Consider the following 27,117-nt stretch of genomic DNA (forward strand, 5'->3'; position numbering starts at 1 on the left):
AGTTTACAGTGAGACAGTACTTGCCAAGAACACAATTTCCAACCCTCCTCCTCAAAATCTCTACTTCCCACTCAGTTCATGCCCTTTTTCCCTACATTTTCCCTACATTTCAGCTGAAATCCAGGACCACAGCAGACGGTTCCCACTGACTTCTCCATGCCCTTTTCCCGTGTCAGCACCTTGCTGATCTCCTGCTCCTTCCTGGGATGCTCTGACCAGGTCCCATTTCCCTGAAGCTGCAGCAGCTACTGTGACATCCATAATTAGGCAAGAGCCAGATTCTGCTGACAGTCACAGAAGCAGGATGTTACATTCTTCTATAAGCAGACATGTAAATAAGAGACATATTCCATGGTCTCTATGTCATCTATCCATGGAAAACAACCCTCCTACATGCTGCTCTTGCAGAGGCGTCAGTGTGGGAGTCCCCAGAGCACTACCAGAGTGTGCCTATGCTCTGGGGGCACAAGGTGATGGTGCCACCGTCACACACCATGTGGCTTCTTCCCGGGCAAAACCTGCACCCATGGCCACTCTGCCATTTGCTCATGGCACTTCCTAAAATTGGGATTATCAGGATTAAGCAAGGAGCCCTCACAGCTGCCCTGCTGTGGTTGTTAAAATTCCCATTGTAATTACAGCATGGAATATTGTACGGAATCAGGAACTGATGTGTGGCTTGCACAGTGCTTAGCCCCAAACTGACGCTTCCCCAACACCCTGCAGGGTGGCTCAGCCCCACATGCTCCAGACCATCCTTGGCACAGGCTCAGCACCAACTCCTGGCAAATCCTGTGTCCACCAGAGCCTACAAACACTGGACATCCAAGCCTTGTAACACAAGGGTTACACACAGGGCAACAGCAATGGAGAAACCAAATGTTCTGCGCCTGTTGGAAGACAGAATCCTGCACCTGGTTGTTGTACACCTTTATTGAGCACAGCAAACACAGCCCGGCACCTCTTGCTGGGCACACAATCTCCAGGTACAAGAAATGGCATTTTTGTGGGTGCTCCTGTCTCAGAACAAAGCATCACAGCCCCCAGGAACACCCTCAGACCTCCCAGCGCTCCTTCAACAAACCATGAGCCCAATTAACAGTTACATTCTGCTTTGTCAAGGCATCTGGGGTGGTGCAGAGGGGAAGAGGCCAGCACAGCTCTGCTGGTGCTACCGGGCAGCCCCACCACGCTCACATTAACCGTGGGATCTGCCTCCAGGCTCATGTTTCCAGCTCTTCACTCAACTCCTCCTCTGCAGCACCTGAAGGAAGCAAAGCACGGCCCAGCTTGGATTTCACCCCCAGAGGTTTCTGTGGGGTGGAAGCCGAGCCAGCGCCGGCATTGTGCAGGAACCTGCCAGCAAACATGGGTTGTGCGGGGTCAGCGTAAGGACAGAGCTTTGGAATTGTCTGCTTTAATCCTTAAACAAAACAAGTAAACAAGCTTTGTTAATGCCTCCGTTGTTGTCTGAGCGGTTTCACACCTGTGGGACCCTCCTTGAGCCAGCCAGAAGAATGGAATGAGGAGTGTTCACCAGGACACCGGGCTCGAACCAGCCCCCTTCCATCCCAGACAATCCACCCTGTGTCATTAATGGAGAGGTGGGAAGACTTTGATGTGGCTTCTGTAAATGCATCTCGAGCACCTTGAGGTCTTTGAGGAGCCAGCAGAGACTACCTGGGGTTCCACAAGGCAGGGGACAAGGATCCTACCAGCTCCTAGGATGCCCTGGAACAAGACTGAGGGTCTCCCCTGGGCAGTTAATCCATTAAAAGGAAAAAGTGGCTCCATAACATATGGGATTGACAGGCAGCTTCCTCAGGAGCAGAGGGAATGACGATGGCAAGAAGTTATTTAGAGCAGTCAAAATGGAACTAAATGTAGAGAGCGCCAGGAAAACAGTATTAAAAAAAATAAAAATCAAAATCCAGGTAAAAGTGATGCCTATGGAGAAAACAGACACATTTGCACCATCACACCATCCCTGTTCCTCAGGCAAGCCCAACAGTCCTGGATCCAACCAGCTGACCATTGTGAAGCCCTACACTGCCTTGAGTGACCCCGACTCAGCAGGGTGATGCTTTGGCCAACATGTGCCTTCCAGCTTCAAAACCTTCCCCTGATACAGAACCCACTCTAAACCCCCCCAGCTTGTGTTCATGGATCATGATTTTGTGATTAACATGAGAAAGTACCTCTTCCCAGTTTGAACTGCTCAGGCTTTAACCAGTGGCCTTTGTAGGACCACTGTCCTCAAGATCAAAAAGCCTCTGATAAAGTTTGATACGATCTATTTTCCACACCCTTACAGTGCCTGATCTGTTTTAAGACCGATGTTAACCTATGGCTGTGTGACCTGGCATCTCTATCCTGTAAAATGCAGCTAATCAAAAATTCCTCGGGGATTTTCCTTGGCTCAGATTCACACTCTTCTGCCACACTCATGTCAGGAGAGAATAAACAGAAACTCAAACCCCAAAGCAGCCAGGCAGGAGCAGGGACAGCTGGAGCTGCAGGAGATATCCAAGAGCTCCTTCTTCTGGGAACTCCAGGTTTCCCTGGAAATTCCCTGTAAGAGACAAAACTGTCAGTGGGAGTGAAAAAAATCCTGAGGGAAGACAGACCTCTATGGGGACTTCTTCACCCAGTAAAACCAGGAGGGTCAAAACCCGGGATGCTGCTGCGGTGCCAGGCCCACACCCATGGAGGGAGGAGGGGACATGAGGCAGCCCCGGCAGGGCTCTCACTCCCAGTTCCCTGGCCTTCATTTTAAAAAGCAGAACATAATTCCACATCCAAGAATTTCTTCTACGTGACCTTCTGGGGAACACAGTAGTTTCATGCAAGAGAGAAGAAAACCCACAACTCACAGGAGGTTTTAACAGCAGGACCTGATGTATTGCTGCCCTTTTTGAGAGAATTCCAGATGACTAGCCGGGTTGAAGGTTTGGATTGGGAGGCAGTGTCACTGGCACAGCCCTGCAAAGGGCAGCAGGCACCAGGATACCAGTTTGTTTAGCAGATCCCAAAGCCACAGACCAATGTGCTGGAGGAGTTGGAAAGATTCCTGCCCCAGCACAGGAAGCGAACCTGCGTTGTCTGTGCTGCGAGGACAACTGCACAACACATGAAATCAGGGGAAGAGGGAAATATCCTCCTCTGTCCTGAGACAAACCCAACATTATCCACAAATCCCAAATGCGTAGCTTTTCCCTTTTCATTTCAGGAGAAGAGACCAGATTTATTTGTTTCCCCCCATCTGGTGCACATTCACAGTACGTAAGAAGGATTTTTCTTTCCAGTACATGTGTCAGATCAAGACCTCAGGGAGAAAGAAGAATCTGCATTTCCAGAAGCCACATGTCAGTTCCCATTCCTGGCTCTGCCACACACAGCACAAAAGCGCCAAAACCAACGAGGATTCAATGTAAGCTGTTCACAGGATATACATTCCAAAGGGACAAGTACAAATATTACAAAATGAACAGAATCACTTTTAAAATCCATATATTTGTTTAACCGTTAAAAATAGACACATACAGAAAGAGGTGGCCAAGCAAACAATTCCCTGCTGCTCCAGTTAGTGTTGCCTGCACACACTGGGAACCTTCCCACGGAACCAAAGCTCTGGACATCTTCCCTGGCAAGGGCTGGAGAGAACTGGCAGATGATTGCTGACTGGGTGAAGGGCTGAGGCAGAGCCACAGGCCCAGGGCAGCTCTTTCACGGTGTCTGGCTTAACGAAAAGGCATTGAGAGAAAAAGGTTGTCTGGGGGTTACGTCAGAGAGAGAGAGAGAGAGAGAGAGTGCACAAGGGAGATCACACCAACATCAGGGAACACCGGGAAGTTCCTCTTTCCCTGCCACTGCAAGAGGAAAGTACAAGTCCTAGGTTTAGGACAGAGTTTGGAATTAGGTTGGTCCCATGGATATCAACATCACTTGACAGACTCAGAGCTAAAAGGCAGGCAGGCAGGTTAAGGGCAGCAGAACTCCGCGTGTTGCACACACAGACTCTCTCTCACTCCCTCTTTTCAGGCTGTCTGAGGTCCCAGCAAGGCCAGCTCAGGAGCTTTTCCCATCCACCATGTAATAGCGATACATTAAACCTAAGACCAGCGCTCCGAAGATCGGGATTAGCCACGTCGACCAGAAACTAGGGGGAGAGAAAATGAAACAAACCAAAACATACACACCACATAAACCAGAAGAAAGCATCCAGTTAATAATTCATTCCTTATTACACACCAGGGAACCCCTGGGAGCTATATCCCACAGAGTGACCCCCCAGCCATGGCCAGAGGCTGACCAGGTCCCACTGTTCCTGTGCACAGGCTCTGCAGCCCCCGCGAGAGGCCCAGGCGTGGCCTTGTGCCTTGGAAAACAGCAGCTGGATGGCTCAAGTTTCTAGCTTGGCACATACAGAGAGCAATTTGGGCTTTTTGTTGTTGGTTTGGGTTTTATTTTCCTTAAATAAGTCAGGCTGTAATTTGTGTTGTACAAACAGTGGAGCTGACTCAAGGATGGCTGTGCCACAATAAATCTGCCTTGCTCTGACACCAGGGGCCAAGGGCTCACCCTCAGCACCCTCCTGAGCAAAACATGCATCAGCTCCAAAAGACCTGTGCGGGTTTTAAGGATTTTCAACTCAAATGGGTCTGGTCACAGTAAAATCCTCCAAAAAACCACACATCACTGTGTTGTGTCACCCCACGGCTCACAGCGACCACCCAAATAACCCCTGTGGTTACAGGAATGCCACAGCCCTACAACACCAACACATGGGGCAGAGAATTCCAAACACCAGGATGCTGGTTCTGCCCAGCATGGAGCAGGGGACACATCCCACAAGGGAGCTGCACCCCCGGCAGCTGTTCCTTTGGCAACTTATTTTGGAGCATCTGCTTGCCAGAAGGACACTGCAGTACATCCCCAGGGATTTTTCCTGCTTCTTGGAGTTAATATGCAGTTCTACAAACAGAGTCCCAACCCCTCCAATTCTTATTCTTTTTTTGAGGAGATACTATACCTTGTTTGGCCTGAGGATGTCATACTTGGATTCTGGAGGAAGAAAGAGGGAGTTAGCAGGGAAAAAAAGAAACATTAAACATGTGCTAAAAAGACAAGCCTGAACACGAGCTTACAAACACAGAGGAAAAATAACCCTGCCCTCCCAAACACCCTTTGTCCCCAGTGTGGATGTTTTTGGGGATGTTTGCTGTTGTCTTCATCTCCATGTTCTTTCCATCAATCCAACTCCTCTCATTCAGTCACCAACTCCACATTGGAGATTCCACCCCTCCCAAAACAAGGTCTTGCTCATTACATCACAGTTTTGGGGGATTTTTGTGCTTCTCCCCTATTTATTTGTACATTACTGATTCTATTTCTTGCTGCCATTTTTAAATTACACTGGGACCTGCTTTTAAAGCAGATTTTGCCTGCTGGAGAGCTCTCAGCTGTGCATAATGTGCTACGCTTACTTCTCAGAAGTGAAAAACACTTGAAAAAAAACATTTAACTCAGATCTAAGGGAGCTACGGGGATCATCACTGACCTCTGTGCACAATTTTGGTGTGTGATTCTGTTTATGAATTGGAGTTGAACCAAACAATCAATTTTAAGGTGAATATGTGCATGATCACACAGCCCCATGTTATAACTAAGCATTTATGCAGCCAGAGTTATTCTTGATTTCCCTGCTGACAGTTCCCTTCTGGATTCCTGCTGCTCTGCAAGTGGCCCTGCTTGGAGCAACATCTCCTGAAAGCCTCGCTGAAGGCAGAGCTGAGCCCTGTCCAGGCCTCCCAGCCCAGGCAGCTGTGAGGCACATGTTTACCTCCCAGCTGGGATTCTATTTATTGCCTTTTCCCTCTCCCCATCCCTTCCAAAGGCAGTTTTGCAATGCTGTGCCCTGTTCTAATCCAGGAGTACCTGAGTGTTAAGCAACACCCCTGATCCCCGGGGCAGTTAACAGAGAATTCCTGTTTGCCAGCTGTGCCTGGCTCCCGGCTTGAAGGGAACAACAAGAGAACCAACAGTTTCGTGGTCAGGGCACAGCAAGAAATGCAAAAAATGGTCTGTGGCTCAAGGTGTGGAAACAACATCGCCGCTGCCAGCAGAGAAAGGGCACAAAAACCCACTTCCAATTTCACACTGAGGTGCCCGCTGAGCTTCAGAACAAAAACAAAGGTAGAATTTGCTTGGGAGATTTAGTCATGACTGTAGTTTGTGTAAACATAAAGCCACAGGCTCCACAGGGGAAAAAAAAGGGGCAAAAAACCCACCAAAAGGCACGTGACACTAAATTAAAGCAGAAAACTGAAACACTGAGAGCTTACCTTGGAACCTTCGTTTTTACGATCCTGCTGTCAGGGGGAAAAAAGAAGATAAAGATAAGCCCGGACTTCAAGGGGAAGCTGCAGCCTTTATGAAGGAATTGTTCTGTACACAGTCCTTAGCACCAGGTAATTGCCTGGGCTCAGTTTTCAAAGGAGGCCGTCCTTCAGTACCCAAAAGCAGGCAGGAAGGAGGTGTTTGTGCCCCTGAGATCTCTCACCTTCCTGAGCTCAGAATTACAAGGCAAAGGGGAGTTGTGGTCCCACCGGCTATGGAGGGAACCCATGAGATCAGCTGAAGTGCCCCTGATTTAACTGCAGTGAGAAATCTGTTCTGAATGGTGGAAGGGAAAGACTAATTTAGTTTTATTTCCCCAAAAGAAATTCTAGGCTGACTAAATCCCTTACCTACTGACTTATTTCCCTAGAGTCACCCTTAACACCAGGTGGGCCTTACCGGGTGCACCTCCCCGATGTAGTACTGCTTGAGCATTTCCCTGGCATCCGTGGAATGCCCCACATCTTCAAAGCTCTCTGTGGCATCTCTGCCAGCCTGTTCCAGCAACACCTCTTCTCCACCTGGATGCTGGAAGAGAAGACTCCAGATGAGGCAAGGGCTGGATGCAGAAAGGCACCGAGAGTGTCAGCAGCCTTCCTCCCAGCCTGTTCTGTTCATCACGGACACTGCAAACCAACACCATCAATAAAATCTGCCAAAGATTTAACTGTCCCAATGCCTCCTCAGGAATTCAGACACCAGTGGAGGAAAGGATATTCTATTTCTTCAGGTCCTACAAAAATGACAGTGTTTGGCTGACGGCCTTTCTCTGCACACAGCTGAGCAATGAGGAATACAGAGCAGCAGAGGAGAAATCACAACTCTGGTGCAGCCCCAAAAATAATGAATTTGATCCAGTGTGCAACCACCCAATGACATGGGGAGAGGAAATAATGAAGTATCACGAAAATTATACTGTTTGACATCATACACTGGTTTCAGAGATCCAGAGTTACATCAAATCCACAGAGAGCTCCCCAGAGACACTCCACTGTGTGCGTGGCAGCTGCTCACGGCTGACTCTCAGACCAAGCAGGACAAACTGACACAAACCCGGGTGCACTTCTGTTTCCTGTGATGGGTTGGGCTCTCCTCTAGCACTGTCGATGCCACAGTTCCAGGAACAGCCTGGCAATGGGGAGCACTAACCATAGACTCAGCAAAGGGACAATCCCTTTACAGCCTGAGTGTGAACAAACAGTTCTGTGTGAGCTACCAGCTAATCCAGTTACACCAATACAGGGGTCACACGTCCCAGGGCACGCACAGGGACTAACCCAGTTTTCCAGAGTATCAGGGAACAAGCCCTGAACTGGAGAAGAGATGTTGGACTATTTTTCAGATCAAAGGACCAACACACCTGTTTCTCTCTGTAACATTCCTTCTCCTTCCCACAGACACAGAGCAGTTGCCATTGCACCTCTTCCTCCAGCTCGTCTGGTCTTGCTCCCAGAAGTATGGATATTCCCACCTGGCTATCCCACCTCACACCAAACACAGCGTGGACACAAACCAGCCCCGTTGTTTACTCTGGGGAGCTGCTGGAGCCAATCCTGCCATCCTCATATCAGAGTTCTTCATTCGGAATAAATCACTGCCCAGGTATGTCACAGAACCAACGTGGAGCCTTCTCAGGAGCCACAAAAGGCAAAGTCTGCAGCGGGGGGACACAGTTTATTAGCAGGCACACATCAGGTGGCCTTAGCTGGGAAATCAAACGAGGCTCCACAGCTCATTCCCTGTGCCTGCCTGCAGCTCTTCCTGCCATTTCTCCCACACCAACCCTCCGTCTCGCTTGATCCCAGAGGAGTCAGATCAGGACTGCTGGATGTTGTCTGTGCACAGTGCTCAGAACAACTGTCCAATTTCCATCTAAGATCCACAGAAACCAGGGGATGAAAAGCTGCCCATTCATTTAAGCCTTTCAAGAGAACCCCTTAGGGATGCCTCACCAGAAATCTCGTCTTTCAAACAGGAAAATATCAAAACTGAATTTTAAGCAGACAACCTTCCTTTCTCAATCATCCACCCTAAAAGGGCAGATAAAACCGTGCAGGAACAGAGAACATGAAGTAGATCTTGGCTTTCAGTAACATCCAGTCTATGCACAAACAAGAGACAAGGGGAAGGATAAAGTTCAAGAGAGGAGAACAGTAAAGTTCACTCCTCTTTACATCTTTGGCTCTGAAGTCTTTCTGTGCATGTGCTAAATCCACAGGTAAGAAAAACAATTATTTATTCATGCACCTCTGTCCTTTGCTGCAGTCTCCAAGCCTGAAAGAAAAAGACCTTCAAAGCACGTTGGCATCTCCTATTTCTGAAGGCCTCCCCCCTCCAGACAGCATTGCTTCAACTACACAATTCCTACCTTGTCCTACCCCAGCAAAGGTAAACCCAGACTATTTGTACAGGAAGTCATTGACTCTGCCACAAAACTTCCCAAAGCTACAGCTCTTGCAGGAAAACATGGAAACTGAGAGTGTTGCAAACTATGAAAGAAGAAAAGGAAAAAAAAAAAAGTACTTCCAGAGGAAACAATGGCTGGAAAATGTCAGTTTCTGGAAAGAAAGAGCCAAAAGCAAACCCGGAGAGCGAGAGCACACCCTGCAAACTTCCTGCACAAGGAGAGAGCCTGGAGTCACCTCTCCACACACTCCAAGGCCCTGTCTGGCTGGGAACTGCTGATACAGACCTGCTGCAGACACAAACGAGCTCAGCAGCAGCACTAAGCCTCAGGGCTAATTAGATCACTGTGTCAGGTAAGACACAAGATCACCAGGTTGAGGGAGGATGCAGCTTTTATTCCTCGTGTCCACTCTTCCTGACACTAGGATAAGCCAAGAAAAGGAAGAATATTTATTCCTGTGCAATAATAATGTGCCACCGTCATACAAGCAAGAATCAAGGGCGAGCAGCCACCTGGACAAATGGTATTTTTCAGCCACACATCCTTCATAGCTTGTTGAAAGGCACGGAACAGGTTTCCCAAAAAACACCTCTGCAAAGCTGGAACAAGTCAGCACGAGCAAACCCCTGGTGTTCCTCCTCCTCCCTCAGAGTCCTGGCTTTGGATACACCAGAGAACGTGGGAACAAAATGCAGAAAGACCAAGAAAGGAGTTACAGAGTCATGCAATGGTTTGGGTTGGAAGGGACCTTAAAGCTCATCCCGTTCCACTCCCTGCCATGGGCAAGGACACTTTCTGCTAGACCAGGCTGCTCTAAGCCCCATCCAATGTTGGCTTCAATATTTTTTTTTCAATATTTTCAGATACAGCTGGGCCAGTAAGGGGATAAGAACCTAAAAACCTGCTGCCTCTTTGGTGTGAGAAGCCACCTGCCCCTTCCCTCCTCTCTCCATTCATTGCAATGATAACACTCTCACCTCCAGCTCTTCCCAGCACAGAGCCCACCTGAACTGTGCCTCCCCACCTGCCTGGAGAGAGAGAACTGTGCAACTGTGGAACTTCAGGGGCAAGCTGTCAGGAGCAGAGTATTTCCTTCCCTTGAGGAACATCATACCTGAGACCAACTGACTGATCTGAGTGAGAGGCATCACAACCCAGGCTCCTTCCACTTGGAAACTGGAAATAGATTCCTGCTCACACTTATCATGGGGATCAGGAGCCGCAGTGTGTGCTGAGACACAGCTGGAGGCTGCTGTGTCTTGTGGTCTCAGATAACACACAGAGGGGTTTCCTGGAGAAGCATGGATCCCCAAACTCTCCTAGTCTTGTGTAAAAATGGAGATAAACCATGTCCCCTACCATAACTGAAAGTAAGTCTACTACAGATTGTGCACAAGTTAAAAGCTCAGATTTTAATATCAGTGTGGTGAAGGTGTAAGTGTGAGCACTACAGACCTCAGGGCACCTGCAAAGGCAGAGCTGCCTCCCTCCACCTCTCATTCACCCCTCACCCCCCTGAGCACCCAGCCTCTCCTTGTTTTTCTAGACCACTGCAACCAGGAGTAATAATCCATATCCTGGTAGTCCAAGTTACTCAGATTTGGGAGAAAACATATCTCCACAAGGCTCTCTCAGATTTTAAATAATCCAGTTTCATTTCAGGCACTCACAGGCTCCCTGAAGTACGGGAGGTTGCATCTCTCAGAAACACGTGACATTTCAGTTGCCATCTCTGCATTTCTCACGTGCTTATAATTCAGTAAATTGTGCTATGTGATAAACGTCTTGATTGTTATTCCTACTACACAGTAATTAAAGTGAACTGGAAGTTTAAACTGGTCTACACTTCCAGCAGCACACAGATTTAGGGTTGGCTGACCTGCTGGACTTAAGCTTGCAAGAATCACAAAGCAAATTTTGATCTTTTAGCTGTGAGGCTTCTTCAGGATTGCACAATCCCCCCAGGTAATGCACCAGTGGGCTCAGCAATCCTGGTCAAATAATCCGTGAGCAAAGGCCAGGACAGGCACCCATCAGACACTGCTGCAGTGAGCCCACAGGGCTGAGGGGACACGTGACACCAACACCGAGCGCTGCGGTGACACCGCACAGAGCTCTACAGCAGCAGCTCATCACAGAGCTGTAACTCCCAAACGACACAAACACTCCTGGTCCCCATCAGCTGCACGTTGTTCCCAGCACTCCAGTGGGTAACAGATATAAAGAAGATTTTTGCCAATAAATTAGGCCTTGATCTGCGTTTGCAGTTCCCCTGTGCCAGTGAGGGGCGTGCACAGCCCAGCGTTGTGTCAGCCACGCTGGCACAGCAACAGTGCCCTTATTCTTCTCCCTTTCCCCCGTCCAAGTAGGTCCTTTCATGTGAGAAGAACACAAATGGGGCAAAGGGCCTGGAAAGGGCAAAGTGAAATATCATCTCAAGGTGAAACACCATCTCGAGGTAACACTCAGGGCACTCCTAAACCTGGTTTGCTGTGGGGGCTTAAGTGTTTTTCTGGGCCCATTTAAATTCCCAGGGTGTCCCAGGGAGCAGGTCCCAGGCTCCATTTTACACAGAGAACACTGAGGTGAAGACTGTGACCTCCTTGCAGTGTCCATGCTCTGAATCACAGCACAGAGCCCATTGTAAGACAAGACATGCAGCTCCTTCAACTGCTGTCTTGACCTCCAGCTCGTGCTGACTCTTCCTAAACCCTAAACCAGCATTTTGAAGTGAATTGCTTTTCCACATGTTTGCCAGGTCTTCCCCTGAATTTACTTAACCGTCGTGCATCCACAACCCCCTCCCACCAAACTGTCCTGCTTCCACCTGGCACATCCTATCCCACCAAACTGCCATGCCTGGAGAAAAGAAGGCTCAGGGGGGACCTTCTCACTCTTTCCAACTCCCTGACAGGAGGGTGGAGCCAGGTGGGGGTCGGGCTCTGCTCCCAGGGAACAAGGAACAGGGCAAGGGGAAATGGCCTCAAGCTGTGCCAGGGGAGGTTCAGGTTGGACATCAGGAGGAATTTCTTCAAGGGGGCTGCCCAGGGAGGTGGTGGAGTCCCCATCCCCGGAGGTGTCCAAGGAACAACTGGATGTGGCATTCAGTGCTCTGGGCTGGGTGACAAGGTGGGGATCAGGCACAGGTTGGACTCGATGGCCTTGGAAGTCTTTTCCAACCTCAGTGATTCTGTGATTCTGGATCCAAAGAACAAATGAGATTGTGTCCAACTTTATAAATAAATACTGAGAGCTGCACAGCAAGGCACAGACTCCAGCTGCCAGGTGATCCCTCCCTCCTGCCTGCTGCACCTCCACCCCTCAGGAGGCAGCTCTGTCACCACACGCTGTGATTCCACCACAGACAGGCTTCAACCACACATACCCTGAGGGAAATCAAGAGTTTAATCTAGACCAGCAGAACCAACAAGCTGGAACATGTGCATTTCAATGAAGTGTCTTCAGCTCAACCTTTGTACATTGCCCTGCAGATGCCACAAAGTGTTTGCTGTTACTTTAAGCTCTGATAAAAACTCTTTGAAATTTTGCTACCGTTTCTTTCCACTCTATTTCCAGCTCCCAGCACTCAGGATACCACTCTCAACCATCTCAAAAACAGAAGTCAACAGCATCAAAAATACTAGGAAAATATTCTTTAGGAATATTAAGATAATATTAGGAAAAAAGTCTTCCCTATGAGGATGATGAGACCCTGTGACAGGTTGCCCAGAGAAGCTGTGGCTGCCCCATCCCTGGAAGTGTCCAAGGCCAGGTTGGACAGGGCTTGGAGCATCCTGGGATAGTGGAAAGTGTCCGTGCCTGTGGGGGTGGGACCAGATGCGCTTTGAGGTCCCTCCCAGCCCAAACCAGTCTGTGATTCTGTGATCAAGTCTACAACAAATTTTTGTTCCCCCATCCAAAGGAACCGGAGATTTGGCAGAGGCTGCATTTATTCCAAATCCCTGATGTGTGGTCCCCTCTGGGCAGTTGCTGCTGTATCACCATTCCCTTCTCCTTCCAGTTCTGGGGTGTCCCTACAGACTCCACACCTAAACTACTGATGTGCCCCGATCCTATTCACCCCACAAGACGTGGAGTGGCTGGAAGGGGGCTGCATCTCCCCGTGACGTGCTCCGACAGATTTCCTGAGAAACCCGGAATTGCCTCAGAGGAGCAGCAGCACAACGCCAGCCCCCGGCCGGGCTCGGCCGCCGTGGCCCACCCTCACCCCCGTGCCCGTGGGGGCTTGTGGCCCGTCCTGGGGCAGCGCAGGGACACCACAGCCGGGGCCGGGCGCTGCCTCGGGGACACCGGAACCCGCCGGGCGGGGCCCCCTTCCCTTGCACCCTCAGCCCGGGAACTCAGCCCCCCTCCCTCACCCCCCGCAGCCCCAGCCCGCCCCCTTCCCTCTCGGCCCCCCTTGTCTCCCCCGCTCCTCTCAGCTCCTCAGTCCCCCGAGGGGCCGGGAACCCCCTCCGCCCCGCGCGGGGCCTCACCTCCTCCAGGAACCGGGTGACATCGTAGACGCGCCCATGGATCACCAGCCAGGCCTCGCGGCTGGAGCTGCGCTTCCCCACCTCCTCCAGGGTGAACACGGGCCCGGGCCCGTCCCCTCCCGCCGCCGCGGCCTCCCCGCGCCGCCCGCCCTCCATGCTGCCCGACGGCCCTGCGCGGAACGCGCCACCTGGCCCGCGCCGGCCGCCGTAGCGATGGCGACTGCCCGCACAGCTCCGGCGGCGCCCGGCGGCCAATGGGGAGCGAACGCTATGGGGGCGATGCCGGCGCAGCCAATGGGAGCGCGCGACGGCGGGCGCAGGCCAATGGGAAGCGGCCGCGGCGAAGGGCGGGAAGCGCCGCGCGAGCCGCGCCTCAGACGACGGTAGCGGCCACGGCGCTCCTGGACGGGACGCTGAGCCCCGGCTCCGCGGTACCGGCTCCGAGCCGCCCTGCCGCTCCCGTGCCGCCGCAGAGCGCGGTGCCGTCAGCAGCCCCCCCGCAGCGGTGCCTGCGGTCTGCCCCAGCCTCTGGTAACTCCCCACTTCCGGCCTGGGGCGGGTGGAGGGAGCTCGGGATCCCTTGGGAGGCCTCTGATCCTGCCGGGGGCCGCCCGAGCCGCAGCTCCCTCCCGCAGCCGATCCTCGGAGTGTCTCCGGGGCGGGGAGGCCGGTGCGGCTCTGCCCAAGGATCAGTTTAAGCCACCTGCAGCAGGTGCGGGGACACAGGCAGCGGCTGTTTGATCAGTGTATGTGATGCGTGCTGGCAGGAATTACCTGCCAGGGTCCCCTGGCAGAGCTGTAGCTCTCCTCTGATAGGGTTCGGATTCCCGTGGGAACAGCTTTTCCACTGCTCCTTTTGTTTTGTTTCTTCCTGTGTGTATATAAAACAGATGTCATCTCACGGGTCTTTAAACTGAGCCAGTGGAGGAGCAGCACATCTACAGCTCCTGATTTTTACCAGTTTCTAAAGCAAAGTTCACATGCAGGTCTGATGTGAGGTGCTGAACAATTCTCCCTCCAGCCACTTTGAACAGGCTCAGGGACCCGAGTTACTTGTGAGCCTGGTGGTTTTCCTTTATGAACTGGCATTTGTGGAATTTATTTCCTTGCCCTTGCAGCACAGGTACAAGGCTGGGCAGTGGGTGTTTGTTTAACAACTGCTGAGGAGGCAAAAATGCTGAGTTGTCAGTGCTAAACTCTGACCAGCACTGGCTAAAGTTAAAGGTGTGTGCAGGGAGAGTCTGATGGGCTCCCTGCTGGGCAGGCTGCTAAAATCCCTCTGGATTTTAAAGGGAGCTCAAGTGAAGTGCCTGTACCTGCTGCCACTGAGCTGGGATCTCTGTGGGAATGAGACATCCCTAATGCTGCAGTTCAGATGCGGCAGCTCCAGGATGTTTCCCTATCCATGCTGTGTGTCCACATCCTGTACAAAGACAGGGTGGCTGCCTGCAGGTCCAGGCTGTGTGTCACAAGCCTGCCAGGTCACTCTAGTTGGAGAGAAAGGTATTTTATATTTTTGGAGGGAAAGAAATGGCTCCAGTGATGCCACAACTTCTCTTGGCAAGCTGTGCCAGGGCCTCACCCCCCTGGGTACAGTAGCTGGTTTGCTCCTGCATCTTGGCTTTCCAGGCACAGCAGTGACACAGTTAACGATGGGGGTACCCAAGGAGTTCTCTATGGATTCACTGGGATCAGAACTCTGGCCCTGCTCTCCCTCCCCACCACCAGGCCCAGACACAGGTCCGAGATGTGCCATGTCTGTGGAGAGCAAAACCTTGGGGGCAGGGGCTGCTGTCCTGCCTGGAGCTCCAGCACAGCGAGAGCAGAGCGCTGTGACCAGGGCCCCATGATTTTCCTGTCCCATTTCCCACTGTAACTCATCCAGAAGGATGTGACAGGCACGAGACCGCGGCAACGTGCAGATCCTGTTCCCTGGAAACTTTTCTTTCATCTGTAATCACTTAATCAAAGGCCATAAATCAGTGAGGGAAGGCTCAAATGCACAAGCATGGCTGCAATTTGTGCTTTCCTGCCCAGTGTTTTGTTTGGCATGTGAAACTCCAAAACTTTTCCTGAAAAAGTGATGATGACACTGCGGGAGGATTTTTGAAACTGAACAGTGAGGCCCCTTGCATTCCAGGTCCACTTCCATCATCCCTGCTTCCTTTCCTTTCATTCTAGAAGATTCAGGGAGCAAAACAGTGGGTTTATTTACTCTGGAATTCACCATTCCAGGCTGGTTTTCCACTCCTGGGTGCTGTTAACACACCATTGGCCCAGGCAGGCCTCTGTCACCTCCTCCTGCATCTTGTGACAGAGAAAGAGCAAACCCACTTTGCCCATGACAATTCCACATGGAAAACCATTTGACCCAAAGCATGGTGCTGTCACCTTCCCTCAGCCCAGGAAGGTGCTGTGGGTATTGCTCCCACATCCTTCTGAACACCCTCCACCACATTCCGAGTTCAGCTGGGATGTGTCCTGCTCCAACTTCACTCCCCAGGGCAGCCACCCCACCCCAGGTGACCCTTCTGCCTCCCAGTAATTATTTTTACCTTCCTTTGTTTGCCAATAAAAATCCCTCCCAGTTTTACAGTTTTCCATCTGACACATGGATTTTTCCCTGTGTCCGTTTCCTCCTCCCCTGGCCAGGGCGGAGGGAAGGGAGGATCCCAGATCACCTCATGCCAGAGGAATTTTCACGTGCTTTTCCACCTCAGGTGAGAGCCCCCAGTGCAGTGTCAGGGATATTCCCGGAGCCAAGAAGACACCCCAGAGTCTCAGAGAACTACCCTGTAATCCCAAGGACTTGCTTGCCAGAACCTTCGCTTGCAGGCACCGATTCTACTTGGGAATCACTCAGTGGGATCACTGTGAAAATAGGACTTCTGATTCGTTACCCAAACTCTGAGAGACTGTGGGATGGTCTCTGCCCCAAAATCCTGCCCCAGGGACCTGGTTTGCTGTGCCAGGAGACGGGAGGGGGATTGGCAGGTGGCTGGAGCACAGGGAGCAGGAATGTGTGGGAACATCCCTGCTGTTTGAAAGACCAGAATAAAGGGAAAACCCCAGATAAAAGTACAAAATAACAATTTCTGTGTAACACTTGGAGGGTTCAGCCACGTTTACCAATGAAGGTCTGGCTCAAGCTGTAACATCCCAAGTCGGGTGTGGTGCTCCCTGTCCCCTGCCCTGAGGTGCAGCAGTGCAGTGTCTGTCCCGGTTCCTGGCGGGACTGCCGAGCAGGAGCTCCGTGGGGATGGCCCACCCTTCGGAACGCACCTGGCCCTGCTCCCCGTGTCCGTGCCGGCAGGGTGGCACTGGCTGCTCTGGTGACACGAATTTAACACACCTGGGCCTGGCCAGGTGAGGCTCACTTGGGGGTCTCAGCACTTACAGGTGGGCACTTGCCTGCTGTCGATCCTGCTGGGTGGGCAGTGGGACATTCCTGAGCCCAAGGGACACTGCTGGGCCCCTTCCCGGAATTCCCTTCCCGCCCACCAGAGGGCGCTCTACTCTTCCCGCGTGGCCGGCGCGGTGCACGCCGGGAGCTGTAGGCTGTGTTGGCGCGGTGCGCGCCGGGAGTTGTAGGCGGCGGCGGTGGTGGTCGCACGTCCGGTGCGTCAGTTCCCGGCGGGATGGCGGCGCGGCGTGGGCGGGCGGCACGGCGGGAGCAGTTCCCGGGCCCGCCCGGGATGGCGGCACTGCGCGAGGAGACCGTGAACGGCTGGGTCCTGCAGTTCTACTTCCACCGCGCCATGGAGGCCTATCGCTCCGGACGCCACCGCGAATTCCGCCAGCTCCGCGATATCATGCAGGGTGCGGGGGTCGGGGCCGGCCCGGGCAGGGGGCGCGGGGCGCCCGGATCGCGCTGCACCGTCCTCACCTGCCTCTCGTCCCACAGCGCTGCTCGTGCGACCCCTGGACAAGGAGCCGGCGGTGGCCCAGATGCTGCGGATAATGCAGCTGCTGTCGCGGGTCGAGGAGGGCGAGAACCTCGGTAGGTGCCCGGCCTTTCTCGCGAGCCCCGCTGCGTGCCCTGGGCTGTGTCCGTGCCCGTGCGGCTCCCGGAGCAGTGTCCCTGTGCAGGGCAGAGCTCGGGGCTGTGTCTATGCCCCTGCGCTGCCCTGAGCCTGTGAGGCTGTGGGGACTCTCCCTGGGGGTAAGGGGCGGCTGTTCATGCCTGTGTCTCGCTGCTGGGGCCAAGAGCAGCATCCGTGGTGCTCCAGGGCTGGCCTGGTGTCCACGCGCACCAGCCTGTTGACTCCTGCTCAGCTTTGGAGCTTCCAAAATGCTCTCATGGGTCAGTGCTGGGCACCTGGGAAGTTCTCAGGTGGTGCTTCTGGAGCTTTCCATGGCTTGGGGAGTATCCCCCTTGAAGCAGGGGAAAATTGCTGTTCAGATACTGGGCAGTGCCTCATCTTCAGCCTCAGTAGCCCTGGAATTTGTAAGCAACCTGTGCAGGTGTAGAGCTCCCACCTGTGCAGGTGTATAACCAGCTCTCTGCAGGGAAGCACCGTCAGCCCTCCCCAACCCCCTGGATGACAATTCTTGTAGATTGTACCTTTGACAAGGAGTCGGAGCTGACCCCACTTGAGTCGGCCCTCGCCGTCCTGGAGCTCGTCCACAAGGAATTCTCCATGCCAGAGAAGACGATGGAGACTGTGCAGAAAATGGTGAAGGAAGCTGTAAGAACTTTTTCTTCCTCAGGAAATGCTTTGTGCAGCTTTTGCCTTGGAAGGGTCCTGTGTGGATGATGGTGGGAGCTTCCTTACATGTGGGATTCCCTTCTTAGCTGCAAACTTGTGTTCACAGTGATGTGTAAGTTGGCTGTGAGCTGTTTCCTGTGCCCTGCTCCAAACTGTCCTTGTTTTCCTCTGCAGGCTGTTATTGTCTGCATCAAAAACAAAGAGTTTGATAAAGCTTCCAAAATTGTCAAGAGGCACATGGGGAAGGATCCCAAGAACCAGGTGAGTATGTTTTCGAATAAAGTGGGGGTTGCCTGATGTATCCTGGGTGGTGTTTGGGGGGATCTGATGTGCCCTGGGGTGAGGATGCCAAAATGGAAGCAGTCCTCCTGGAGTGATGGACCCTCAGTGTTGCACATTTAGACTATCATCTTGGAGCCCCCTCTGTGACTCATTTTTCCTCCATGGGTCTTCCAAGCATTCCCATTTATCCCTTGATGAGCCTCAAACTTGCATCTAGAACTGGTTCTGGGGGCAGCAGGAGTTCCCATTCCTGTTTCTGCAGGCACTGAGGTGCTTGGGCACTGGAGGCAAGGAGAATTCCTGAAATAAGGTGGCTCTGCTGTTTCTTTTTCTGTTCCTCTGACCTTTTCCCAGCCTCACTGCAATGTAAATTGGTTGTGCCTGGAGAAAGACAGACAGGAAAGGCCCAGATCCTTGCTGTGATTGTCATTGTTCCCCTTGTCCCTGCACAGTGTTCTTACCAAATTCTACAATTCCCTTCCCTAGAAAAAGAGGAACGAGTGGCTGGCTGTCATCCGGGAGAAGAATCTCTCTCATCCAAAGGTCAAAAACTTCTCCTACAAGGACTTCCAGCAGAGCATGTTTGAGTTCCTGAAGATCTATGTGGACGACTCGGAGCCGCTGCTGCTGACAGTGCGTGTCCACCCCAGTCCCCTGGAGCTGAGGTGCCCAATTAGCAGAGAGTTAAATCCGGAATACTTTAAATTCAGTCCATCCCTAAAAGATTTATATGGTTGAACATGTTTTTCTATCCGTGAAATGCCTTTGGGAAGGGATAAAATGGGATCGGAGCACGAGGAATCACCTGTATAACAGTGCTGTGTTTTTTCACTCTCCAAGGTAATGAAAAAGACTTTGAATTTGGAACACATCGATGAACCAAAATCCTTGTCAGTGACACCCAAATCTGCAGATGGGCCAAAGGACCAGACAGCAACTCCAGAGGCCTCGGGAAGGGCAGAGGGTCCCACTGGAGCCCCAGAGCCTGCAGGAGCAGCAGAAGAGCCAGAGGGAGCTGCTAGCCCTGCAGAAAGGGCAGCACATCCCTCAGTGGCTCCAGAGGCCGTGGAAGGAGGCAGTGGCCCTGCAGCAGCTCCAGAACCCATGGAAGTAGCCACTGACCCAGCAGCAACTCCTGATCATTTAACAGCAGAGCCTGATGTCCTGAAGGATACTCCAGAGCCTGTGAAAATAGCTAAAGAACCAGCGGCAGTAACTGCAGAACTCCCAGGAGTGTCCACCAGGGACGCAGAAAGGTGGGCAGGGCAGTCTGCCCCTGGACTGTGGATGAAGTGTGGCCACAGTTCTCTTCCATGGGATAATCCCCTGTGTGCAGGCAGCTCCTAAATCCCCAAATGCCAGCCAGGCCAGCCCAGAGGTGTTGGTGCAGGACTACGGATCCCAGGAAAAGTGTTGAGGTGGTTTGGTTGCTGTTGTGACCAGGGAGGGGGGCAGTGGCTACGGAAGGTTTGCTCCCGTGGAGCAGAGCTGGAATCCCTGTGGTTCAGCCCTTAATTGGGAATAGGAGGGCAGCAGTGGAGCAAGGACATGTGTTCTTCAAACCTGCTTCCTGGGACACTGCACTGTTTAGGAGGCCGGACAGGCGGGTTGGGAATTCCTCTTCCTCGGAGTCCATAGGGCAGGTGTTGGGGGTCCCAGCGGAGGGAGAGGCCGGATTTCGGGGCAGCAGAGCTCCCGTGGTGGTTTCTCTACAACCTGCTCGGTTGTGTTTATTTTGTAGGCAGCCCCCCGGAGCTGTAACCTCGTGTGGGATTTCTGTTCTGAGAGAAGCTTTCAAGATCCTGTCGGACTCCCAGGACTCTGATGCACTCTTCACCAAACTGGACGAAACAGACTTTACCTTCCCCAAGCAACTGTCTCCTTCTGTATCCCACAGAACCAAGAGACGGCAAGAAGTGGAGAATCAAGATTCTGAGATCTCAGACCCTCCTGAAATACCCCATAAGGGCAAGCGCTTGTTCACCATAAGCAAACTGGTGATGGAGACAGACAACCAGTCCAGCAAGTCGAGTGAGAGCCCCGACTCTTCCCAGGAGCCCGTGGTCTCTTCTGCCTCCAGACCCAGACCTGTTCAGAAATTGCATGACCAGCCAGTGACTACTCAGAGTGCCAAGTATGGAGCCCCTATCTTGTGGTATAGTCTGCTCTGCCCCCACTTTTGTCTTGCAGCTGATGTCAGTAGTGTTAGCACCAACTTCTTGCTCTTTAACCCAAAGTGACAGTATTGACCTTGTCCACCAGCACACGTGGAAATGGGCATAGCAAACTCTCTCTTGTCCTCATATTTGGCTTTAAAATTAATTATGGGTTAATGGAGAGGAGGAAATGATCCAGCTCCCACTGGCAGTGAGGTGCTGAAGGTAATCCTAGCAGGTGATTCCAGTGCAGGTAACATGCATTCCTCTGCACTTTTTCCAGCTTCAGCATAACTGGCTAGAGTTTGTAGGAGCATCCTGTGGAACAGGTTAAACTGCTTTCCACCTCTTGAGAAACACAGTGTCCACAGGCTGGCTCTCTGTGCTGGGTGGCCCTGCACCTCTTCCCCAAAACCCTTCTCCTGAGCCAGTAGCCAGAGTAAATCCTCATCTGCTTTCAGGTCCTTCCAGGGAAGGTGGAACAGCTCCCGTGGTGTGGAAGAAAAGGACAGTTGGAGTGAGGAGGATGAGCTCTTCTCAGATGCAGGTAAGAACAGAGTCCCCTGGCAGGGGTTACCTGGTGCTAATCCTGGCTTGGGGGTCACTCACAGGGGTCTTGCTACCAAGGGTGACTGAATTTTGAAACCAGAAATCCAGTAGAAAGGCTGGGAGAAAGGAATTGGGGTTTGTTGCCTGTCATGGGGTGCTCTGACTGCACAGCTCAGCAATTAAGCCTGAGGCAGCCTTTCAAGAAGATCTGTACCTCCCAAATTATGGGGTATGTAACTCTCTTCCTTGTTTTCCAGCATCAGTTGGGACAAACAACACCACAGTATTCAGCTCCAAGAAACAGGTATGTAAAGTCTCAGGTGCTTCCAGCGGGGCCTGAAACAGGGCTGTGTCTGTACAGTCTTTGTGGTAAAACAGCCCCGTTTGGGAGTTGGCTGGAGCTGGGCACCAGCAATGTGCCTCAGGTACCTTTGGCTTGCCAGCTCAGAGCCAGGTTTGCCAAATGCCCCTTGTGCTGGAGGGATTTAGAGCCTTGTTCAGATGAGGGGGACATGTCTGGCAGCTGTTACCTGGAAAAAGGTCCCAAGGCTGGTGCCACGAGTAACTCTCCCCCTGAGCCGTAGGAAGGCAGCTGCTGGCTCTTGTGCTGCTGCACTATATCTGTAGTGCTGGAGTGTTGTGTGTGCAGCTGCCAGGACCTGTCTGCCTTCCCTGCCTGTCCTGGCACAGGGAAGGAACATGCCAGGAAGAAGCTGCAGCAGCTTCTCTGCTGTGCAGCTCTTCCCTGAACCTGCTCACCTGCTCTTTGTAGAAATGGACGATCCAGGAGAGCGAGTGGATCAAGCAAGGTGTGAAGAAGTTTGGAGAGGGGAGATGGAAGGCCATTTGCCAGAAGTACCCGTTCCAGAACCGCACAGCAGTGATGATCAAGGACCGCTGGCGGACCATGAAGAAACAGGGACTCCTCTGAAGCTGGGAGCCCTGGGACATTCCATGCAAAAACCTCGTTTTGTTTTTTGGAAGCTGGACCAGAGTTCCAGTACGGGGAGGCTGTCCCAGTATGGGGAGCTCCTCTGGCACCCCAAAACCAGGACTGCCAGGAACCCAGGAGCCTTGTTCTCCAGCTGGAGCTGCAAAGATCAGTCTGCTGCAGGTGGTAGAGGCTGTGCAGCCTCTCTGCATGTGCTCAGAACTGCCTGGATGGAGATTTCCTTGTTCTCCTGACCACTGCAGCCTCTGTGGGATGAGTCCCAGCTGGATTGCTCTGCTCAGGTACTGTCAATCAGCAGGATGATCCCTGTCTGATCTCTGAATCACTTTTTCACCCATTTGCCATCACTCCCTCATAGGAGAGAGGCAGCACTGAATCGCAGAGCTCCTGGGGGGAACAGGCATTTCTTTGTGCTTTGTAAATGTGAGGGCAAAATCCTCCCTCCCAGCTCTGAGACTTTAGAACATTATTTTGTGTTTCAGTACTTAGAAATGTTGGTCATTTCCATGTTAAAAGTTCCAGTTCTGGCTGACTTTGGCCATGTCTTCCTGGCACTTTCCCCAGTAATGTCCTTCTACCATGTGCAATCCCTGTGAGCACATGAGCTCTGAGGGCGCTGCGTGTTCTGCCTTCAGCTGCCAAAGCTGGAATCCATGTCCAAACAGTTACTTGTAAAATAAAATCCCTTTCTTCTGGATACCAAGAGTTTTAAAAAATAAATTCCCTTTCTTTTTGGATATCAAAAGTTGTAAAAAATAAAGTCCCTTTCTTGTTGGATATCAGGAGTTTGTAAAAGAGTAAATTTGTATCTTGTGGGTGGAAATGCAGCAGTATGGGGCACGGACTGCCCCAGGAATGTGGGGCTCCTTTTTCCCCTCTGGGAGTGTTGGGGTAGGAGCAGCACTGTCCTGTAGGTGTAGGTGGTGGGAAACAGGAGTTTCTGGCTTAGATTTTTGTGGAGTAAGGGCAGGGGAGATAGAGGGGCATTTTCTAAACTTAGTTTTAGGATTCTCTGGCTATGTTCCAGCAGAGCCATGGCTGGGAGAACTCTGTCTGGGAACACCTGCTTCCCCCTCTGTCCTTCAGCCACAGGTGCTGCACAGTGTCCCTTGTCCCCCGGCTGTGGCCATGCATTTCCCTCTCTTTCTGCCTGTAAATCCTTTCCCTGGGGCTGGAGCAGCCCTGGGCAGCAGGAGCACGGGGGCAGAGTGGCTCAATGTGGGCCAGTAATGGCCCATGTGAGGCAATGCCAGTTAGTTGTGCCCTACTGGAAGGAGCTGTGTCCCGTTATGCCCTTCTCCAGGCTGGGCCCTCGGCAGCAGAGGGTGTCCCAGAGCTCCTGCTCCACACCAGGATCACCTTGAGCCATGGAGCCTGTGCTGTGCTCCTCCTGGTGCTGCAGAGCAGTTAATGATTACCCCCCAGCCACCTCGTCCTCCTCTGCCCTGCCCGGCAGGAGCAAGCGACAGAGCCCAGGGAGCAGGAGGAGGATGCTGCTGCTGCTGCTCTTGGTGCTGCCAGGCCCCGCTGGCTGCCCCGGCACAGAGCCCCTGAGCGGGTCCAGCCCGGAGCCGCTGTTCCGTGGGGCCGATCGCTACGACTTCGCCGTCGTCATCCCCGGCGGCACCGTGGAGTGCTTCTGGCAGTTCTCGCACCAGGGTGGCAACTTCTTCTTCAGCTACGAGGTGAGTGTTGGGAGATGTGTCCTGGAAAGCTGCTGACATAGTCAGGAAATGGCTGTGCTGGATCAGTCGCATGTAGCAGGTCCTGCGGCACACCACCCCTCAGGGCTGTGCCTTTTCTATGCAATATCATGGAATAGTTTGGGTGGGAAGGGACCTTAAAGCTCATCCCATTCCACCCCGTGCTATGGGCAGTGACACCTTCCACTAGATCAGGTTGCTCCAAGCCCTGTCCAACCTGATCTTGGACACTTCCAAGGATGGGGCAGCCACAGCTTTTTTGGGCAGCCTTCGGCCTGCCAAAGCCTCACCATCCTCACAGGGAAGAATTCCTTCCCAATATCTAATCTAATCTCTGTCCATCATCAATCCCATGTATTTTTTTGAATAGCTGGTTTAAAACCACGAAGTGGTGCTGGGAGCTCTGGACATGGTGCCTGAGCACCCCGAGCTCACTCGCAGAGAGCTGTGGGGTGTCCTGGCACTGTGGGGAGCTCTGCCCTTTGCTGTCTGGCCAGACGCTGTGACACAGCTGAAAATCCCAGCACAGTGTGTCCCCATGCTCTGTCCCCTTCCTGCGGGAAACTCCAGCCCTTTTATCTCCTGTTTACACTGGGTTGGCTGAAGGAGAGCCAGAGCATGGCTGTGCCTGGAGCTGGCACCTTCCCCTCAGCTCTGCACTTGGCAGAGCAGCCCCCCAGGAACATGGCCTTGGAGCTCAGCACAGCTCCATCCCCAACACACCAGTGGCCCACAAATTCCCTTTGGGTGTTCTCTGCCTCCAGGTCCAGCGGGCAACGGGGATTGGCAATAGCAGGAACATCTTGGTCACGGCAAGTGACCCCAACGGCTTCCAGCTTGGAGCCTCCCAGGACGTGCGAGGGCAGATCAACTTCCTCACCAAGGACACAGGTTCCCCCCTGCCCTGGTCCCTGCAGCAGCTCCAAGCCTTCCTGAGTGCCGATTGCTCCCAGATGGGATGGATGAGGGTTGAGCACCGGGGATGTGTCTGCCTGGTGCCCTTCTACCCATGGACCAACAACCCTCATTTCTCTCTGCAGGTTTCTACGAGCTGTGCCTGGACAACCAGCAAAACCACTTTGGCTTCATGCAGGTGTATCTCAACTTCGGTGTCTACTACGATGACTTCAACATGGAACACAAGCAGCCTGCGGAGAAGAAGGAGCTGAATGACACGCTGGAGGCAATCGAGGTGAGGGTCAGGGTGGCCACAGGGTGTCCCAGCACAGGGGGGATGGGCACGTCCTGCCCAGGGGACCGAGAAGGGCGTTTGCTCTGGCTGAGCTGCTGCTGAATGCAGCACTGAGCTCAGCAGGCAGCTCCAAGTGCAGCTCTGCCCCTCCTGCAGATCAGCATCCAGAGGCTGCAGATCCACACCTTCCACATGTGGCGTTTCTACAACTTTGCCCGGATGCGGAAAGGGGCTGACTCCTTCCTTCTGGAGTCCAACTACAACTACGTCAACTGGTGGTCGATGGCCCAGAGCTGTATCATTATCCTCTCTGGGATGCTGCAGCTCTACTTCCTCAAGCGCCTCTTCCATGCACAAACCTCTGGCAGCCAGAAGTGCTAGAACAGGGCAGGGCTGTGGCTGCCAGTGCCTGGTGACCCTGCTGTGGAGTGGGAGGAAAGGCCAGATCCTGCTTCCAGGAAGAGCTCCACTCCTGCCTCCAGCTCTAGCCCTGAAATCATCCCCAGAGAAGCCAAGCAGCACACTGTCACCTCGGCTTTGTGTGGGAGAAGTGTTTGTCACATCCCTGCCCATCATTAGTGTCCCACTGGGCCTTTTCTACCAGGCTCCCAATAAAGGAACCTGTGGCACATTCTGGGAAAGGATCACTGCCTGTTGCTGCTGTCCAGCTTCTGTGAGCCCAGGGGCAGTTGTCTGCCCATCTCCCCCTGCCTGAACCTCAGCCCAGGGCTGTAAGCTTCCTCCTGAGATTCCCCCTGGCCTCATCCATGCCCCAAACATGTTGCTTCCCCTCTCTGGAGTTGCACCCCAGTGCACCGTGCTGCCCCAGGAGAGCAGAGAACCGCAGGAGGGGCAAAGGCTGAACACCCTGAGGCTCCGCACCAGACAACAGGCACTAGGAAAAGGAAGAGGCTTTATGTGACAAGGCTGGTGCAGAGGCACCTTCCCCCATGCTGGCAGCAGCCCCCCCAGGGTTGTGGGGCCGTATACTGGCAGCTCCCTCCCTCTCCATCCCATTTGGGGTGGGCTCCCTGTGGCTCCCCACACCCACAGTCCAGGACAAGGTCCATTCTGCTCAGGAACACTTGCAGGGCAGGCAGGTCCCTTCAGGTCCCTGGAATCCCTTAGGTTAGCGTGTCCTCATTCCGCACATACTCTCCGACATCGGCTTGGTGGAACACCACGATGGCCAAGGGATCCACTTTCCGGCACTCCTGCGTGGACTTGGCAGCCACCCCAAAGCCCTGGTGGGAGGAAGGGGGGGGTGAGAGGGAGTTCTCCCACCCTGTACCCACCCTACAGCCGTGGCAGGCATCGGGCGCTCACCAGCGGGACGTCAGCCATGGAATACACCACCACGCCCTGGTACTGCGCCGTGTTCTCCGTGATGCGGCCCAGCCCTGACTTCAGCACGTGGTTCCCATAGAGGAAGGACTGCTCTGAGCCAGGCTTCACCCACACCTTGAACTGTAAGAGAGAGCAGAATGGTGAGGGGCTGGGGGCTGCCAGGGGGTGCTGGCACGGGCTGGGCGTGGCTGGGGGGGCTGTGTCCCACCTTGGCATAGGGCGCAAGGAAGTCCAGGGCCGTGACACTGAGCCGGAACTTCTGGGACTTGGTGAACTTCCCGAAGCAGGTGCCCGGGGCTACCAGGCTGTCCCGGGGGATGCTGGCTGCCAGTTTCAGCAACTTCTCACTGCGGGAGCAGGGCAGTGCTGGGGGGCTGTGGGGCCGCAGCCCCGCGCAGGCTGCCCCAGAGCCCCCCGCGCCCCCGGGGCTCACCTGAGGTAGTACACGCGGTCCCGGTGCAGGCGAAAGCAGTAGGTGCCATCGGGCCGGTCCACCAGCAGCTGGATGTTCTCACCGATGCTGCGGGGATGGATCCCATGAGCACGGCCCGACCCTGGCCCCTTCTGCCACGGCCCCTCCGGTCCCCGGTGCCCGTTCCCTCCTCGTGCCCGGCTCCCCCAGATCCAGGCCTCCCAGTCCCCAGGCCAGTGCAGGTCCCGCCCCTCCCATCCCCTCGCCGGTCCCCTGTACCCATCCCACCCGATCCCCATCCCCTTTCGGTGCCTGGTCCCGCCCGATCGCCGGTGCCCATCCCCTCCTCGGTCCCCGCCGGTGTCCATCCCGTCCTCGAGCCCGGTCACGGGCCCAGCCCTCCCGGTCCCCGGGTCCAGCCAACCCAGCCGTCCCGGTCCCCGTGCCGCTCCCGGTCCCAGCGGCCCATCCCTCCCGGTCCCTCCCCGGTCCACTCCTCCCGGTGTCCCGGCC

The 27,117-nt window shown here is 53.6% G+C and overlaps 4 protein-coding genes across 7 annotated transcripts; 2 read left to right on the forward strand and 2 right to left on the reverse strand.

Moving 5' to 3' along the window:
- Positions 1-915: 915 nt before the first annotated feature.
- On the reverse strand, positions 916-13,512 carry LOC113948887 (cytochrome b5). Of its 2 annotated transcripts, none has more exons than XM_027646897.1 (5): positions 13,303-13,512; positions 6,799-6,927; positions 6,345-6,371; positions 5,033-5,064; positions 916-4,159 (listed from the first exon to the last, which is right to left on the reverse strand). In XM_027646897.1, the coding sequence occupies exons 1-5, from the start codon at positions 13,456-13,458 to the stop codon at positions 4,069-4,071; spliced, it is 435 nt and encodes a 144-aa protein (XP_027502698.1). In that variant the 5' UTR covers positions 13,459-13,512; the 3' UTR covers positions 916-4,068. The 2 variants fall into 2 exon arrangements, with proteins under 2 accessions (XP_027502698.1, XP_027502699.1); XM_027646898.1 differs by having other exon boundaries at positions 6,345-6,368; positions 13,303-13,468.
- Positions 13,513-16,940: 3,428 nt separating this feature from the next.
- TERF2 (telomeric repeat binding factor 2) lies at positions 16,941-22,727 on the forward strand. Of its 3 annotated transcripts, none has more exons than XM_027646977.1 (10): positions 16,941-17,121; positions 17,207-17,302; positions 17,860-17,990; positions 18,186-18,272; positions 18,780-18,926; positions 19,134-19,549; positions 20,035-20,427; positions 20,911-20,996; positions 21,256-21,302; positions 21,771-22,727. In XM_027646977.1, the coding sequence occupies exons 1-10, from the start codon at positions 16,941-16,943 to the stop codon at positions 21,927-21,929; spliced, it is 1,743 nt and encodes a 580-aa protein (XP_027502778.1). In that variant the 3' UTR covers positions 21,930-22,727. The 3 variants fall into 3 exon arrangements, with proteins under 3 accessions (XP_027502778.1, XP_027502779.1, XP_027502780.1); XM_027646978.1 differs by having other exon boundaries at positions 16,944-17,121; positions 17,812-17,990; XM_027646979.1 differs by having other exon boundaries at positions 16,944-17,121; positions 17,812-17,990; positions 20,191-20,427.
- Positions 22,728-22,845: 118 nt separating this feature from the next.
- Positions 22,846-25,542, forward strand: TMED6 (transmembrane p24 trafficking protein 6). Its single transcript, XM_027646980.1, has 4 exons — positions 22,846-23,635; positions 24,418-24,544; positions 24,694-24,845; positions 25,002-25,542. The coding sequence occupies exons 1-4, from the start codon at positions 23,318-23,320 to the stop codon at positions 25,224-25,226; spliced, it is 822 nt and encodes a 273-aa protein (XP_027502781.1). The 5' UTR covers positions 22,846-23,317; the 3' UTR covers positions 25,227-25,542.
- Positions 25,543-25,740: 198 nt separating this feature from the next.
- Positions 25,741-26,972, reverse strand: NIP7 (NIP7, nucleolar pre-rRNA processing protein). Its single transcript, XM_027646945.1, has 4 exons — positions 26,626-26,972; positions 26,401-26,539; positions 26,172-26,312; positions 25,741-26,089 (listed from the first exon to the last, which is right to left on the reverse strand). Exons 1-4 carry the CDS (start codon positions 26,970-26,972, stop codon positions 25,970-25,972), a joined length of 747 nt encoding a protein of 248 aa, XP_027502746.1. The 3' UTR covers positions 25,741-25,969.
- Between the last annotated feature and the right edge of the window lie 145 nt (positions 26,973-27,117).

Source organism: Corapipo altera, unplaced genomic scaffold (genome assembly GCF_003945725.1).
Source record: "Corapipo altera isolate COAL_440 unplaced genomic scaffold, ASM394572v1 62, whole genome shotgun sequence".
Classification (NCBI taxonomy): domain Eukaryota; kingdom Metazoa; phylum Chordata; class Aves; order Passeriformes; family Pipridae; genus Corapipo; species Corapipo altera.

What these genes read in the sequence shown, in the direction of transcription:
- LOC113948887 (XM_027646897.1), bottom strand. Translation starts at nt 13,458, where the DNA reads ATGGAGGGCGGGCGGCGCGGGGAGGCCGCGGCGGCGGGAGGGGACGGG. An exon ending in GTAAAAACGAAGGTTCCAAG is followed by an intron (nt 5,065 to 6,344) that starts GTAAGCTCTCAG and finishes TTCTTCCTCCAG; the next exon opens with AATCCAAGTATGACATCCTC. An exon ending in ACATCCTCAGGCCAAACAAG is followed by an intron (nt 4,160 to 5,032) that starts GTATAGTATCTC and finishes CTCTCCCCCTAG; the next exon opens with TTTCTGGTCGACGTGGCTAA.
- TERF2 (XM_027646977.1), top strand. Translation starts at nt 16,941, where the DNA reads ATGGCGGCGCGGCGTGGGCGGGCGGCACGGCGGGAGCAGTTCCCGGGC. An exon ending in GGAAGGATCCCAAGAACCAG is followed by an intron (nt 18,273 to 18,779) that starts GTGAGTATGTTT and finishes TCCCTTCCCTAG; the next exon opens with AAAAAGAGGAACGAGTGGCT. An exon ending in GTGACTACTCAGAGTGCCAA is followed by an intron (nt 20,428 to 20,910) that starts GTATGGAGCCCC and finishes ATCTGCTTTCAG; the next exon opens with GTCCTTCCAGGGAAGGTGGA.
- TMED6 (XM_027646980.1), top strand. Translation starts at nt 23,318, where the DNA reads ATGGAGCCTGTGCTGTGCTCCTCCTGGTGCTGCAGAGCAGTTAATGAT. An exon ending in ACTTCTTCTTCAGCTACGAG is followed by an intron (nt 23,636 to 24,417) that starts GTGAGTGTTGGG and finishes CTCTGCCTCCAG; the next exon opens with GTCCAGCGGGCAACGGGGAT. An exon ending in CTTCCTCACCAAGGACACAG is followed by an intron (nt 24,545 to 24,693) that starts GTTCCCCCCTGC and finishes TTCTCTCTGCAG; the next exon opens with GTTTCTACGAGCTGTGCCTG.
- NIP7 (XM_027646945.1), bottom strand. Translation starts at nt 26,972, where the DNA reads ATGGACACCGGCGGGGACCGAGGAGGGGATGGGCACCGGCGATCGGGC. An exon ending in TCCTTGCGCCCTATGCCAAG is followed by an intron (nt 26,313 to 26,400) that starts GTGGGACACAGC and finishes TCTCTCTTACAG; the next exon opens with TTCAAGGTGTGGGTGAAGCC. An exon ending in CCATGGCTGACGTCCCGCTG is followed by an intron (nt 26,090 to 26,171) that starts GTGAGCGCCCGA and finishes TCCTCCCACCAG; the next exon opens with GGCTTTGGGGTGGCTGCCAA.